This window comes from Triturus cristatus, chromosome 1_2, assembly GCF_964204655.1.
Source record: "Triturus cristatus chromosome 1_2, aTriCri1.1, whole genome shotgun sequence".
In the NCBI taxonomy this organism is placed as follows: Eukaryota; Metazoa; Chordata; class Amphibia; order Caudata; family Salamandridae; genus Triturus; species Triturus cristatus.
The window spans coordinates 176,953,419-176,966,711 of NC_140580.1; the positions used below are offsets into that span (position 1 = coordinate 176,953,419).

Below are 13,293 nucleotides of genomic sequence, written 5' to 3' on the forward strand. Positions count from 1 at the left end.
AATAAAGTTCAATTTGAAAAGGAAGAAAAATAAACTTGCTCAAGTGACCGCAGGACGCGTCGCGTGGACCAGACACATATAGTGTTTCCCTTGCGGGAGCGAGCAAGGCCACCATCTGTTTTCAAGATAATTACAAACCGATGGCGCTGATGCTCTCTCCCGCAAGGGAAACGCCAAACGTGCACGTGTTGCAATAAAAAGTAATGCAAAACATTCATGCTTTTAGCCAAAATGCTGATCGATTGCAAAAGGTCCCCTCTTAGCAGCGCAGACGCGCTGCGTAGGCGAGACCTAAAAACTGGAGAAATTATATGATTTATATTCTGTGGCAACTAGGACTTAAACGTTTTCTGCTGCCATGAAGCAAGGGATGTTGCTCATAACTTAGGTACTAAAAGACTTAATATATAGGAATGCATTGATGATCTAGCTTTGAGAAATGGTGATGGAAAGCCTAGAGATGTGTTTTGGATGTAAAAGGGATATTTTGAAACTTGTACAAATGTTATTGTGGAAATGAAAGTTTGTCACCATAATGTAAGATAAAATGGAAATGGTAGCAAACAATGTGACCAGTCTTAGGAATATGGCAGCAATATGCAAGTTTAAAGAGTTGACCGCATAGCTCATAAGATACCATTTATTGCATTGTATGAATAACTAAAAGTTAGAGGAGAAGCTCTTAGTGAGAAACCCTGATCTAATAGAAGCAGTAGTGATTATTTAAGGAATAGATGGGGATGTTTGAGTAATGCAAATGAGGAGCATAAAAAAGGAGATCTTGCAGGGATAATACGGGGATAATAGGGAGGAGTGCAACCATAGTAAAGAGTTGCAGGACTCTAGAAAATCTTTGAGTCTGCAAGACAACAAAAGTAAGTGCTTTAGTTGGGGCATACTGGAAGAAGCTAAATTTCTTTGCAAGTACTGCTACCTGCATGAAATATGGTACGGTGGGCACAGTATTTAGGGGTGTACAAGGGTGCTAAAATTGAGCAGATTGAAGATGAAGGGGAAGAATGAAGAAAACAGGGCTGCAAGTAAACAAACTGGGTGATGATGTGGTTATTATGATGGAATGTGAGACTCAAATTGGGGGAAACAGTGCACATCTTAGCTGAGTCTAACTAGCCTTACTCTTTTATTGGTGACACTAATTAGAAAAGTGTCTGTAACGTGATGTGAAAGATGACCTGGACCAAGGCTGCAAGTGTAAAGGTTTTTTTTTCATTAACCAAACCACCAGGTCCGACTGTACGGGTGTTTTGTGGCTTCCATAGCTTCTATTGTAGAGTCTCTTATATGATGTGATTCCTTCACAGTCTCCTGGTTGTCCCCCTCTGGGAAAATAAAAAGGGAAAAGGTCTTAGTAATCCGGCTATATCAAGAAAAGAACGTTCCAACGCCTCACCTCAGTGCAAACCACTGCGCAAGGCCCACCTACCAATGAAAAGCAATGTAATTTGTAGGTGCCAGATGTATTTTGTCAGGTAAAGTTTGTTCCCATGTAGCCAGGTCTCTGTGTTACATGCCACAAGTATCCTGGCTCTATTATTCTCCTGTGTGTTCCCCACAGCTTCCCTGTGCTCAACATCTTATGCAAATAAGGGTCGTTCGCAGTGCACTTTCTGCCATTGATTACAAGCCTATTAAATACCCCCTTGTGACTGGCCACCAAACACAGGCACGTGTGCCCTGCTATGTTACTTGCCGGAGTCTGAAACTCCGGTTTAGAGCTGCGGTGGCCGTGCCCATATCTCATTTCCCTGGAGTACAATGTTTGTTGCTCTCTCTTGAGCAAGTTCTCCGCCTCCTCTTGCCAATGCTTGGGCATTCCCCGGGCTTCAAATGCTGAAACCGCATCCACATTTGTGGTAGGTCCTCTGCAAAAGAGCCGATCTCAAAGGCATCGTTAGGGTCCCTGCCGCTGTTGCCGACCTCTACTCACTCCCTTCGGTCCTGCGCGTCCACATTCTGCCCTCCCTTATCCTGTGCCGCTGCTTACACTGCTCCTTCACCATGCGCGCCCTGGGAAGTCTCTTCTCGCCTCATAACCGGATTGGAACATTCCAGGAACGTGTTGTGGTTGTCAATTAGAATGGTAGGTAGCAATCTTCTCGTGTCCCGTGGGTCCACGCCAGAGACTTTCTGTGCTGTACTCTCGCCCTCCTGGCCACAGTGTTGTTGGGAAAATGTAAATAACTTTGAGGACATCAACTCTTAACCCTAGAGTCAAACATATTTTGGACTTGATTAGTTTCACATGTCTGAAGATTGTGTTGAAGGCAGTAGGAAGAGACATTGTAAGGAAAAGTGGTGTCTCTTCCATTAGACAACTCTTCCCCTTGTGTATTGTGTATTTACAGCACTCACATATTTTGTGTTTCGTTAATTTTTTCTAAGTTGCACCCTGTGAGAAAGTTCCTCTTTTTGTGTACTCACCCACATTTTGTTGTGTGGACTGATCCACCCAGACTTTGCTTTCAAGGCCCCAATGTATTTGCGCTGACCTTAATTCATGACAGAATTGGCTATCTCCTAATTGTCATATTTGTTTTTCCATTAAGGTATATGGTATTGGAAAATACACCAATGGTATAGAAAAGTTAATTGTCACCTGTTGACCGCATCACATATTTTGCCACCCACTGATTACTGCAGATTTTAAACCTGTCAAAAACATTTTTGACAGGAAAGAACTCTACTTTCTTTTTCCAAAACTCTTTTTATTGAGTCAGCAGATATAGTAATTGCAAGCATTACAAAGAAGTGAAAGCATACAGTAGTCAGTATATTGGTTTCTAAGCAGGTGACTATTATATAGCATTTGTAAAACAAGAAAATAAACCATTTGGGTCTGTAAACGACAGCCCCAAACATTCTTAACATCTGTCATATACCGCATAACAAAACCCTGGTCGTGCCCATCAAGCCTATCTATATACATCATATCTAATGTAACAGCCTTACTGCCCTGTGATGTATCTCTATATGGTTTCAACTTCTGCAGATTGTGGCAGAGGCGGTTCCAATAAGAGACCCCTAAAATCCGCCCATTGTTACCATATTTTAAAGTGTTTCCGAAGGCTCCCTCGCGCTTGAAAGATGGGCTTCTCCTGACCCATACCCCAGTTGAGGCCTGCCCTCCAAGAGCTCAATTTAGGCGAAGCCGGCTCTCTTCATGCTCTTGCAATATCCCTTTTAGCTAGGGTAAAACCCAAGAACAATAAATGTCTTTTGTAGATGTTACCCCCAATTTCGTCAGTGATATGAAGAAGAACAAGCTTAGGAGAGAGAGGTATGTCCCAACCTAATACTTCAGACAAACCACGAATAACCCCCCTCCAAAACCGGCCCTGTACAGCACAGCTCCAAGTTGTATGTAGTAATGTACCTTCCTCGCTGCCACATCGTAGGCATATCCTGGAAGGATTTCATCGTGGTGCCATACATACCATTAACCAATATGGATATACCTATAGCGTCCCGTTGTTTAAACCATACTAATGCGGTCACTTGTGGCATAAGACCGCTCTGCCGGAGAGGTGTCTTCCCCAGTCAACTGCCTCCACCACCCCACCCTGCGCAGCGAGTCTGTCCACACATTACTAGTGTAGCTGGCGGCAGCTTACGTAGCTCTCGGCGTATGGAGCAGTCTGTGTGGCAACATATCTCCCATCAGCCATTTCTCTACCCAATAGGCCAGATCATTGCTAATTCCATACCACCAGTCATTCAAGACCAAGAGGTTGGATGCCGCATGATATGATTTGATATCGGGGGTCGCTATACCCCCACAGTAGGTTGATTGAAAACATGTTTTAAGTGGTACCCTAGCGGCCTGATCTGCCACAGAAAGCGGCTCAACCTGAAGTTTAGCTGTCGAAACCAGGAGATTGCTATCTGAAAAGGGTGGTTCTGTAGTTGATATAGAAGGCGAGGGCGAGGACACCATTTTGAATATTACCGACCTGCCCAGTATGGAAATGGGCATAGGCGTCCAAGACTCCATTTCTGTCTGAGTACGCAACCAGATGGAGACAATGTTCTTCTCCCACGACACCGATTGGGTGTCCGAGATGTACATTCCGAGATATTTCAGTCCAGTCGTGGCCATTGTTACTTCTGCCGTCCAGGTGCCCATGTCCGAACCCCCACGGGTCGAGATATTGGTGAATCAGAGGTTCCAGCAGGGCGTCATTGGGAGCATAGAGCTCTGTATAGTATGCCGCAAAAGTAGTAGGAATTTGGGTAGGATCTGAGAGTGGCCGGCCATCAGTATCGAGAATTCCAGGTATGCTCACTAGATGGAGAGCTCGCTGGCACAAGCGGTGCAGAAGAGAACATGGTTTATCGCCCCATTGATCAATTCTACTGCGGGACGCCAGCCAAGCCTGGCTGGCCTACTTGCGCAGTGTATCAGCATAGGTTTGTTGGAGAAGGAGCATTTGGCGGCGATTCTGCCCGCCATGCTCACCTCTACACTGCTGCTCTAGTTCCAATATCTGGAACTCTGTCTAAATCAGTGCCTCCCGGTGCTTCTTCCGTTGAGCGGCACAGTACGCAATATCTGCTCCACTAATAGTGGGCTGCATAGCGTCGAAGAGCATGACTGGAGAATCCACAGTGCCCAGATTAACGGCAAAATATGCCGCAAGTGCCTGATACATGTGTGATTTCTATTGCGAGTCTTAGCGATGCCACGGCAACAAGCGCCATTGAAAGGGGGGGACGAGCCACCCCTAGGTGCAGAGTCGGGGCCACTGGAGAGTGAATCGATAAGCTCCTAGGTAATATATCAGTTGCAGCAATTCGAGAGTAATATGAGCTTGGTATAATATATAGTCTAGCCTGGAAAAAGTCGTGAACAGCCGAATAATGCATATAACCATATGTAGTTGGGTGTAGGTGTCTCCATGTGTCTAACCATACCACATCTTCCATTAGTGCTTGCAGATGTGTAATCCTCAGTGTCTCGGGTGCAGTGCGCGACCGCCATCTGTCCTGTGCCACATTCGCCACTTCGTTCCAGTTTCCACCTATAATCGAGAGGCCCATAGGCATCTCTAGCAGTATTGTCGTCAGGTGCTCTACAAACAAGTCATAAAGCAGGGGGGGGGGGTGCATATATACTGCCCAGTGTTATGGTCTCTACGTGCAGTGTCCCAGACACAATAATGTACCTTCCATGGGGGTCAGACCACGTTATAGAATGTATTTATGGAGCTCGGCGATGAATGAGGACTAGCACCCCTCGGGAGCCTCTCGTGAACCCTGCATGAAAAACTTGAATATAACCAAAGGAGCGAGGCACAGTTCCTTGGTACCCATAAGATGGTTCTGTTGCAGTAAGAGAACATCAGCTGTGGCGCGCTTAGCCTGTTGAAGGACCACACCTCGTTTGATCTTATTTAGAGATGTTCCAACTAACCACCTGAAGCCTACCAGCGGGGTCCACTACAGGGCAAGGCATCTAATAGGAGAGTGGATTTTCTGCTTGTCACAGGGCATAGAGACTACAGAAATAAGCAAGTAGGACACAGTATTTTCAATAACATTTAACAAACCCAACCCTTCCCCCACCCAATACCTCAAAACAGCTGAAGCATCTGTAGAAATCAAAAACCTTTTAAGGGGTTCACTGATGCACCTAGTCCTTAAACCAACAAAGAAGAGATTGGCACGGAAGCTGTAATATCAAAAGAATGCATTTATTAACCTCACATGGGGGAGACTGCGTCAATACGGTACCCTCCGGCCACTGTAGGAGGCAGTCTAAGGAGTACAAAGAACAGGAGCATTATATATGCATTTGTTGCATAGTCAGCATGAGACCAAGGGGAGGTACTGGCACATACAAGAATAGGTATTGACTAATATGGGTATACAAAAATTGCTTGCTCAACAAAGTGGGAGGGGAGACATTTCTCCTTACATCAGTAAGAACAGCCTGACAGTTATACACTAGGAGCAGGTGTATTGGCATTGAAGAGGGAGAAAGCACACGGCGAGCACATGGCTAACTAAAATGGCTGCCAAAAACAAAATGGCTTCAGCTGATGCTAACAGCTATTGCAGCTAGTTTCCACACATCTGTCGCTATAAGTGTCACGAATCTGCCCCGACGGGAGCAGGGCACAACCCCATACCAAAGGTTCTCAAAGAAACTGTCCCCGAACATAGATAAAGTTCTCAGATACTAAGAAGAGAGTTATAGGGGTGGGCCTCACGTAGGCCCGTGAAAGAGCAAATGTCATCAGCACTGCAACCATTTGAATGAAAGTTCTCCAACCAGAAGGCATTTTGGTGGTGGGTATCGCCGAGTCTCTGCTATCGGGGAGTCAGAGGCACTCCGTGACTTGGAATAGCGTCTCTAGAGTGATCTATGGGCGCGTTTCACCTTAGGCTTGGTTGCTTGTCGCGTGGTTTCCCCGGACGATCATTCAGAATCGAGCTGTGGTGGAGTATGCTATCTGTGTCTCTGTTTCTCATCCGTCCAGGCAAAGACTTGCTCCGGGGTATAAAAAAAAATGTGTACGTGACTTGTAGACGACTCGTAGCCTGGCCGTAAAAAGCAGAGCATATTGGATTTTATGGTCCCGCAGTCGGGCCTTAGCAGCTGTGAATGACTGGCGGCCTTGTTGCACCAGACTTGTATAGTCCGGAAAAATTAAGATATGGTGAGATTCAAAGTGAAGTTTGCCAGCCAACCTGGCCTGTGCAAGGACGGCATTGCTGTCGTGAAAGCTCAAGAGTCTAGCTATAACAGCTGCAAGAGTCTCGGAGGGAACCTTCAGCTGCTCCACGGTGCGTCCGGTATGTAGCGGGAGGGTTGGAGGATTCCATAGCCGCTGATGACAAGGATAATTGTAGGATATCGAGCAATCCCACGGAGCTCATCTAAGATGCGTCTGCCAGGTCGGACCTCTTGGCCACGCCCCCAAGAACTTAACTTTTAAATATTAAAAAAAGTCACCCCAAAGCAGGCCTTGAAGCCCACACAGCAGGGTGCCTAACATTTAAAAGTGGCGCATGCAAGAATTTACTGTTGAAATGTACGTACATCAACTAACCACAAAAACTATTTTGACTGAGGAACGGCTGTAGATATCCTATCAGCACAACTAACGCCCAGGTAAAATAATAATTCTGCTATCTTTGATTTGGGATTAGTTACAGAAAAGATTGAACCACTTTTTGAATATTTGTAAAAGATCGACAGGTGAAGTCGGATTTTTAATAACTATTCAGGAAAAGTAACTTTTAAAAGATACTTTGCCTCATCCTCCATTAGACTAAATCGCATTAGCCTGCCAACTGCGTCCCTTGTCAGTGCTTCCCCCTTAATGAGGTATGAAACCGCTCGAAGTCCAGAAACAATGGCTTTGGTCTTTTGACAGTAAGGCCTGGGTGTGAGTTATGCGACTCAGCTCAGGAAGGGCAGCTGGGGAGGGTTCAGAAACTTTATTAACTTGAAAGATACCAGGGTGGGGCCTCCCCATTCATAGTTTATGTATAAGGGAGGCATGAGGAAGTCTTTGTTACGCAGGCCTTAACTAATAATCCATCTTCTTGCAGACCTTGATAAATTGATTTCAATTATACCCCAAAGTAGCTTTTGATATATGCATTTTTGTTGTTCCTACGACTGACCAGAGCTATTGAGTGTTTACTGTGTTTTGTGTTCTATTTGCGGTCTATCATTGCAGCCCATGCATCCTATGCTCCATCGATAACTGAGCCCTTTACATATGCCAGCCAATGCCTGGCACTTCACCTACGCCTTTAAAACCAATAGAGAAAGCAGGCTATGTGGGTAATGCACAACTGCAGGGACTGGGAGAAGTGTGCATTTTAACATGGTTTCGGTTAATGCACATCCAGAATTGCAGTTGTTGCATGAAAGGGAAGGGTGCTTAGTTTAGTAAATGAATTATATTCACAGAGATTTACAAAAATAGTAGATTAGTAGTGTAATTGATAATTTTGCCACATTGTGTGTCGGGTCGCAAAAGCCAATACCTAGCATACCTGTTAGAGCTGCAGCACTCTACCGTAGATATTTCCTCTAGTTTGTTAGCGCTGAAGAGAAGGGCAAGCGGTCCCTTAAACCCTTGTTTCAGAGAGGAGCCCAGTACCTAGCTCTAGACTCTCACAGTGGCGTCTCCACCACTAAGGCCGAGAAGCGTTGCTCCACTTGAATTTGAGCAGTGTAAAAAATAAAATGATAATAACCTGTTATTCTAATTTTATTTTTCTGCGAGGGATTGGAGCCGGGGCGGGTCTGAGCACAGTGAGGAGTGGTTTATGCATTCCCAAAGTGCGCATGATTGTTTGTCCGGCAAAAGAATCATGCGCCCTTAGCATGTTCTCTACGGGGCTGTGTTGCACAGCCCCATGGAGAACATGCTCCGTCTCCCTGATACTGCCTGAGCGGCCAAACGGGCCGTTCAGACCAGGGCTTTAAGTGGGCCGGGTCTGTCTGGGTCTGAGCACCGGCAGTTATTTTCAGGGGGCCTCGAAACGGGTCTCTATCGGCTCTATTTTCAAGGTCCAGGCATGACGTCATTCCAGGTGAGCTGCGTTGTAGGAGGAAGGGAAATCCTTTAAAGAGAGCCATTTTGTCTCAGGATTTCCCTTCTCTTTTTGCAGTTAGTAACAGCCATTGACAAAGCCAATAGTCCAGACTTGTAGGTATGATGTTACTTGTTGTATCCTATATCTGAATGCAATGACAGAGACCGCAAAATACAAGTTGGGAGGCACACTATGCTAATTACTAATTTTTGGCTTACGTGGTTTTAAGCCACGCCTTTCATTACATAGGCCACGCCCCTTCGAGAGACCCCCAGTTTTTTTTATCCCACTTAAAGCCCTGGCTCAGACCAATCATGACGCTGCTCATGCCAGAGGCTGGAAGCCTGAGTGCTTCCCGCACTGCTAAGAACATACTTTTTTTTATTCGAAAAGACCCATACCGCAGCAGCTGCTACTTGACTCTCATCACTGCTCTAATTGTTCATTAAGCTGAATCTCATTGTGCCCACAGCCACTGAAAATTGGTTGGGAGAGCGATTTCCATGACTGCTTTGGATGGACCTTCTCATAACCTATCCCTTTTTTCCCCGAGACTTACTCCCATCCTGTTTCTATCATGAATGCATTGCTCGAACTTAGTATGTTAGCAGAATAGGTAGGTGGGTCATCGTGCTTACATGGAAATCCATTTTGGCAACCCTTAAGCAGACTTCTTTCCCTTTTCTTCTTGAACAGGTACAGCTATTATAACAGAGCAGAGTGCAGCACTGTGGACAGATGGACGATACTTTTTGCAGGCAGCACAGCAAATGGACAGCAACTGGACACTCATGAAGATGGGTAAGTGACCCGTCTGCTGTTCTTGAAATGTGCCTTGCGGAAGAATAGATTCCCCCAGGTGTTATGGAATGAAAATGTTATTTGTATAAAATAGCCTTACCTCAGTGAGGTTTCCATGCTATAATAAGAATATGTAGTTTGTCATTCGATAAAAATACTTCAGTTAGCAAAACCATGAAAATACTCTGTTATTCATCCCTGCTAATGCAGCTACATGTACATAAAAAAAATCTTTCTAGGATACGTTTAGAAGGGCAAGGGATGATATTTTAGAGGGAACTTTATTGTGGTATCAATTGCAGCTTTGTTAAGTTATAATACCAAACTTGAATATATCTGTGTGTATGTACTTCCTCTGTAGGTAAAGCTACAAGTTCACTTCCGTAGGAAGAGGTAATTTTAGACAGCTTCTTACATAGGCACCTCTGGGCAAACTGCATAATTAGTCTTTTTTTTTTTATTAAAGTCTCGGACAAGCAGTGAATGGCAACAAAGCTATAGAGAAGATTCTTAAAGTGTTCTATTGTAATTAACCCTCCGTACACACCTCCTCTTTCTTCCTAGCACATGTGGGGCTGAATAGGCGCCCCCCAAATTTGGAATGAAGATTGCTTTGACTTCATGTGGCTCTGTTAATTCAGTGGTCCAGTTCTGTTCTATGATTTTTTTAAAGGTTCATCATAACTTAAGCTACACACTATATAAGGATCATTCATTGTCCTGTACTAAAGATTTAAGCAAACACATCACAGCAGCTCCTATGAGAGAATCTGATCTAAATCGCCACAAGCAATTGAAATTATCTCAAAAATCTGATATTCATAAGCAGAATATTGTAAGAGGGTTGAACACGGAATCTTACTGTAAATATCTGTTTTTGAACTGAATTTATTTTTAATCTCTTTAGTAGGGATTTTAAACCTATCCAAACATAATATAGTACCTTTTGTTGTATCTCCTCCTCCCTGCCTCTATATAAAAGAATATGAGGTATTTGGTCTAACTACGTTGATAATTGTAAAGATGTGAGTGGGGTATGGCCTGGAGGGATGAGGACACCACATCTGAATGCATTCCTATCCCAGCAAGTGGCCGCAAAGCTTTCGCAACGCTTTTTTACATTGTCGCCACATCCCAGTCAGTATATCCAAGATAAACCCAACACTATTGAACCTTTTCTGTCAACGAGGACCCACAAGTACAATGACTGCTGTCTACTGGCTGGTGAGGCTGCACCAGAATTAACCTCTAGTGAGTCTACATATTACTTCTAATTTGATCTACAGAAAGATACTCTTGTTTAACTCTTTTAGGCGATGTAACGCCTAAAAGATTGATTACTCTCCTGCTGACCCCAATCAAAATATTATTTTGCATGTATATGACCCACGTACCCTTTCTCTGTTTTTGGATAAACGTAGGGAACACTCTGGTGATGGGAGAGCTAATGGCAGCCATGAAAGAGACGTCTATAAAGTATCTGAACACCTTTGTCTGCTGATGGCAGCATGTTATAAAATAACGAAATAAATACGTTCAGGAAAACACCAAGTAGAAACCTGGAGTGTGCTCACAGAGAATGGTGGTGCTGTCCAGTAAATACTTAGGTGGGGCGAATTTGGCACAGGGCCAAGTATTGCGCCAAAAGCTAGCGTCTCTGGATTTGGGAGATCAGGGTCACTGTTAGTTGAAGCCTATGTGTTGGACTTGTAGCCCTCTGGTCATGACCCAAAGCTGGTGACTAAGCTCTGTACCCAGAACCCCCTGGGCTAGTCGTACCTGTTGGGGCATATGTGCCTTATGTTGGGTTTAGGCAGGTACAGATTCTGAATTACAGTGCAGATTGTATTGTTCTTTTAACATCTACAGATGATCGTTCCAAAGAGGACAGGGATTGGTGGGGCCTAGAGATTAAAATGTTCCTTCACCTAGTAGAGTTCACTTCGGTAAAAATAGGCCACAAGTGGAATGAAAGTTAGCATTGCTCATCTTTCCTGAGCTAAATATAAGTGGCCATGAAGCATGATTTCTCTAGGATCAATTAAGCATCCATTCAATTTTCAGTCTATCCTTCATCTAGCCGTTATCCTTTTTTCGAGTCACATATTCATTTATAAACGAGCAAAAGACAACTGTTGCCAAGCCCTGTAGAAGTGACAGATTGGTCCTAGAAATATTGAAAGTGACAGCCAATAAGAACTGCTATCCCCATCTTGTTTCCCAGGTTCACAGTACATGACACCTGCTTATCCCACATGGTTTGCCTTTTTCATGATGCACATTTCACACACAACTCTAGTTTCACCTTCGCTTTTTAGGTCTCGGGACCATCCGGTCTGCCGAAGGCAGAACCGGAAGTCGAGAGATTTAATGACTTGGAGAAGAGGGGCTTGAACCCGCCCCTCTTCTCCCCTGTTCTCCATTGGCTGGCCTCTTGAATGCTGGCCAGCCATTGGAGAAGAGGTCAGTCATTCCGATCAGGCCCCGTCCTTTTCGGATCGGGGGCGTGTTTTTTGCAAGAAGTCTCATTCTCTCCTCCAGCCAATGGCTGGAGGAGAGAAAAGACAAACACGCCCCCGAATCTGAAAAGGACGCTGTGTTTCTCCGAGGCATTTCTGCTCTGCCTGGGAGAAAGGCCAGGGTGTGTTTGTTAGCAGGATGTCTCCTACCGCTACACCTCTCGCACTGCTTCTCACTGCCCCCTCGTATGTAGATTCCCCCTTGGGCCCTCCGCAGATGCCAGTGAAAGACACCCGCTCTGCCGATATTCTCGGGCACCCCCAACAGGTCGTAATGGCTCCCAGGGCCCTCTGATAGCCACGTACATTCGCAGCGCACACTGCGCGATCCTCAGCACAGCCTCACCTCATATAGGTAGCAATGGCGGTGTCCCAACCAGAGCGGGTCAAGGTGGGCGGGGACTCCCGTGCAGGCGCCTGGCCTCACCTCCGCTCCGTGCCCAAAGCCGCCTGAGTGCTCGGGACACCTTGCCGCCATCCACACCTTCTGTCGCTGAAGCGTGGATGTGCCACTCCCCGCAGCCGCCCTGTCATCCACCGATCTCGCGGATGGAGGGACGCAGCAGCGCCAACCGGTGTAAGTGGCGGCTACAGGCCCAATTTCAGCGGAAGGCAGACCTCCGCACAGCGTGCACGGCTCCGGCTCAAACATTCACCAGGGATGCAGCAGACAACCAGTCGTCACTGACGGCTACGATTACCACCTATGTTGTCTCGGTGGTGCGAATTTTGAGAGGATAATGTGGGCGGCTGCCGGAGCACGCTCAGACTGCTGCCATCTTCGAGCCAGCCAGGCAGACCACTCCCCCACCTTCACTTAGAATTAACATTTCTGCCTCTGATGAGTGATGTGTTTATGAGAACATAATCACATGAGAGGATTCTACATCATTCCTATAACCGAGGCGCCTAGGAAGCTATCAGTGAAACAAGGGAGCCCATAGGCCAATCCACCAGTGCCAGGAAAAATGGCTGATTGAAAGCACAACTGATAGGGTCTCTAGTTTGTAACTATTTCTTGCCCTATAGATTCTAGTGAAGGTTCTATGACACTAGAAGTACCCGACTCTGGCCACACGATAGCCCAATTTGACATTTTGAGGTGGCGTTTGTGTACTACTCTTAACTGTATTCTGCTATGTTTTGTTTTTCTCCTTCTCCCTAGCACGTGTATCCTAATCTCTTTTAAAATATTCAGCGTTTTCACAGTAACACTGTTGTGGTCCATGGCTGCTATATATATGGTAAAATAAATACACTATAAAAATTCTTGTTGATCTCCTGTCTTAGTTCCAAATGGCTAAGTATTGATTGTTTCTCCTACAACAAACATAGAAAAGAACATTCATTTGCAAATCACAATAACATTGCAATAGGCAGCAATCGGGGCTTTTGT

At 45.3% G+C, this 13,293-nt stretch overlaps 1 protein-coding gene across 5 annotated transcripts in view; it reads left to right on the forward strand.

Moving 5' to 3' along the window:
- The window catches only part of XPNPEP1 (X-prolyl aminopeptidase 1), a 384,359-nt gene that overhangs the window by 93,284 nt on the left and 277,782 nt on the right, over positions 1 to 13,293 (forward strand). For all 5 annotated transcript variants that reach the window (XR_014961064.1, XM_085603445.1, XM_085603448.1 and 2 more), the window contains one exon: positions 9,274 to 9,378. Coding sequence is in view for 4 of the 5 variants with exons in the window: in XM_085603445.1 (XP_085459571.1) it covers positions 9,274 to 9,378 (105 nt within the window). In the remaining variant the exon portion in view is untranslated. The remainder of the gene's footprint in view (positions 1 to 9,273; positions 9,379 to 13,293) is intronic.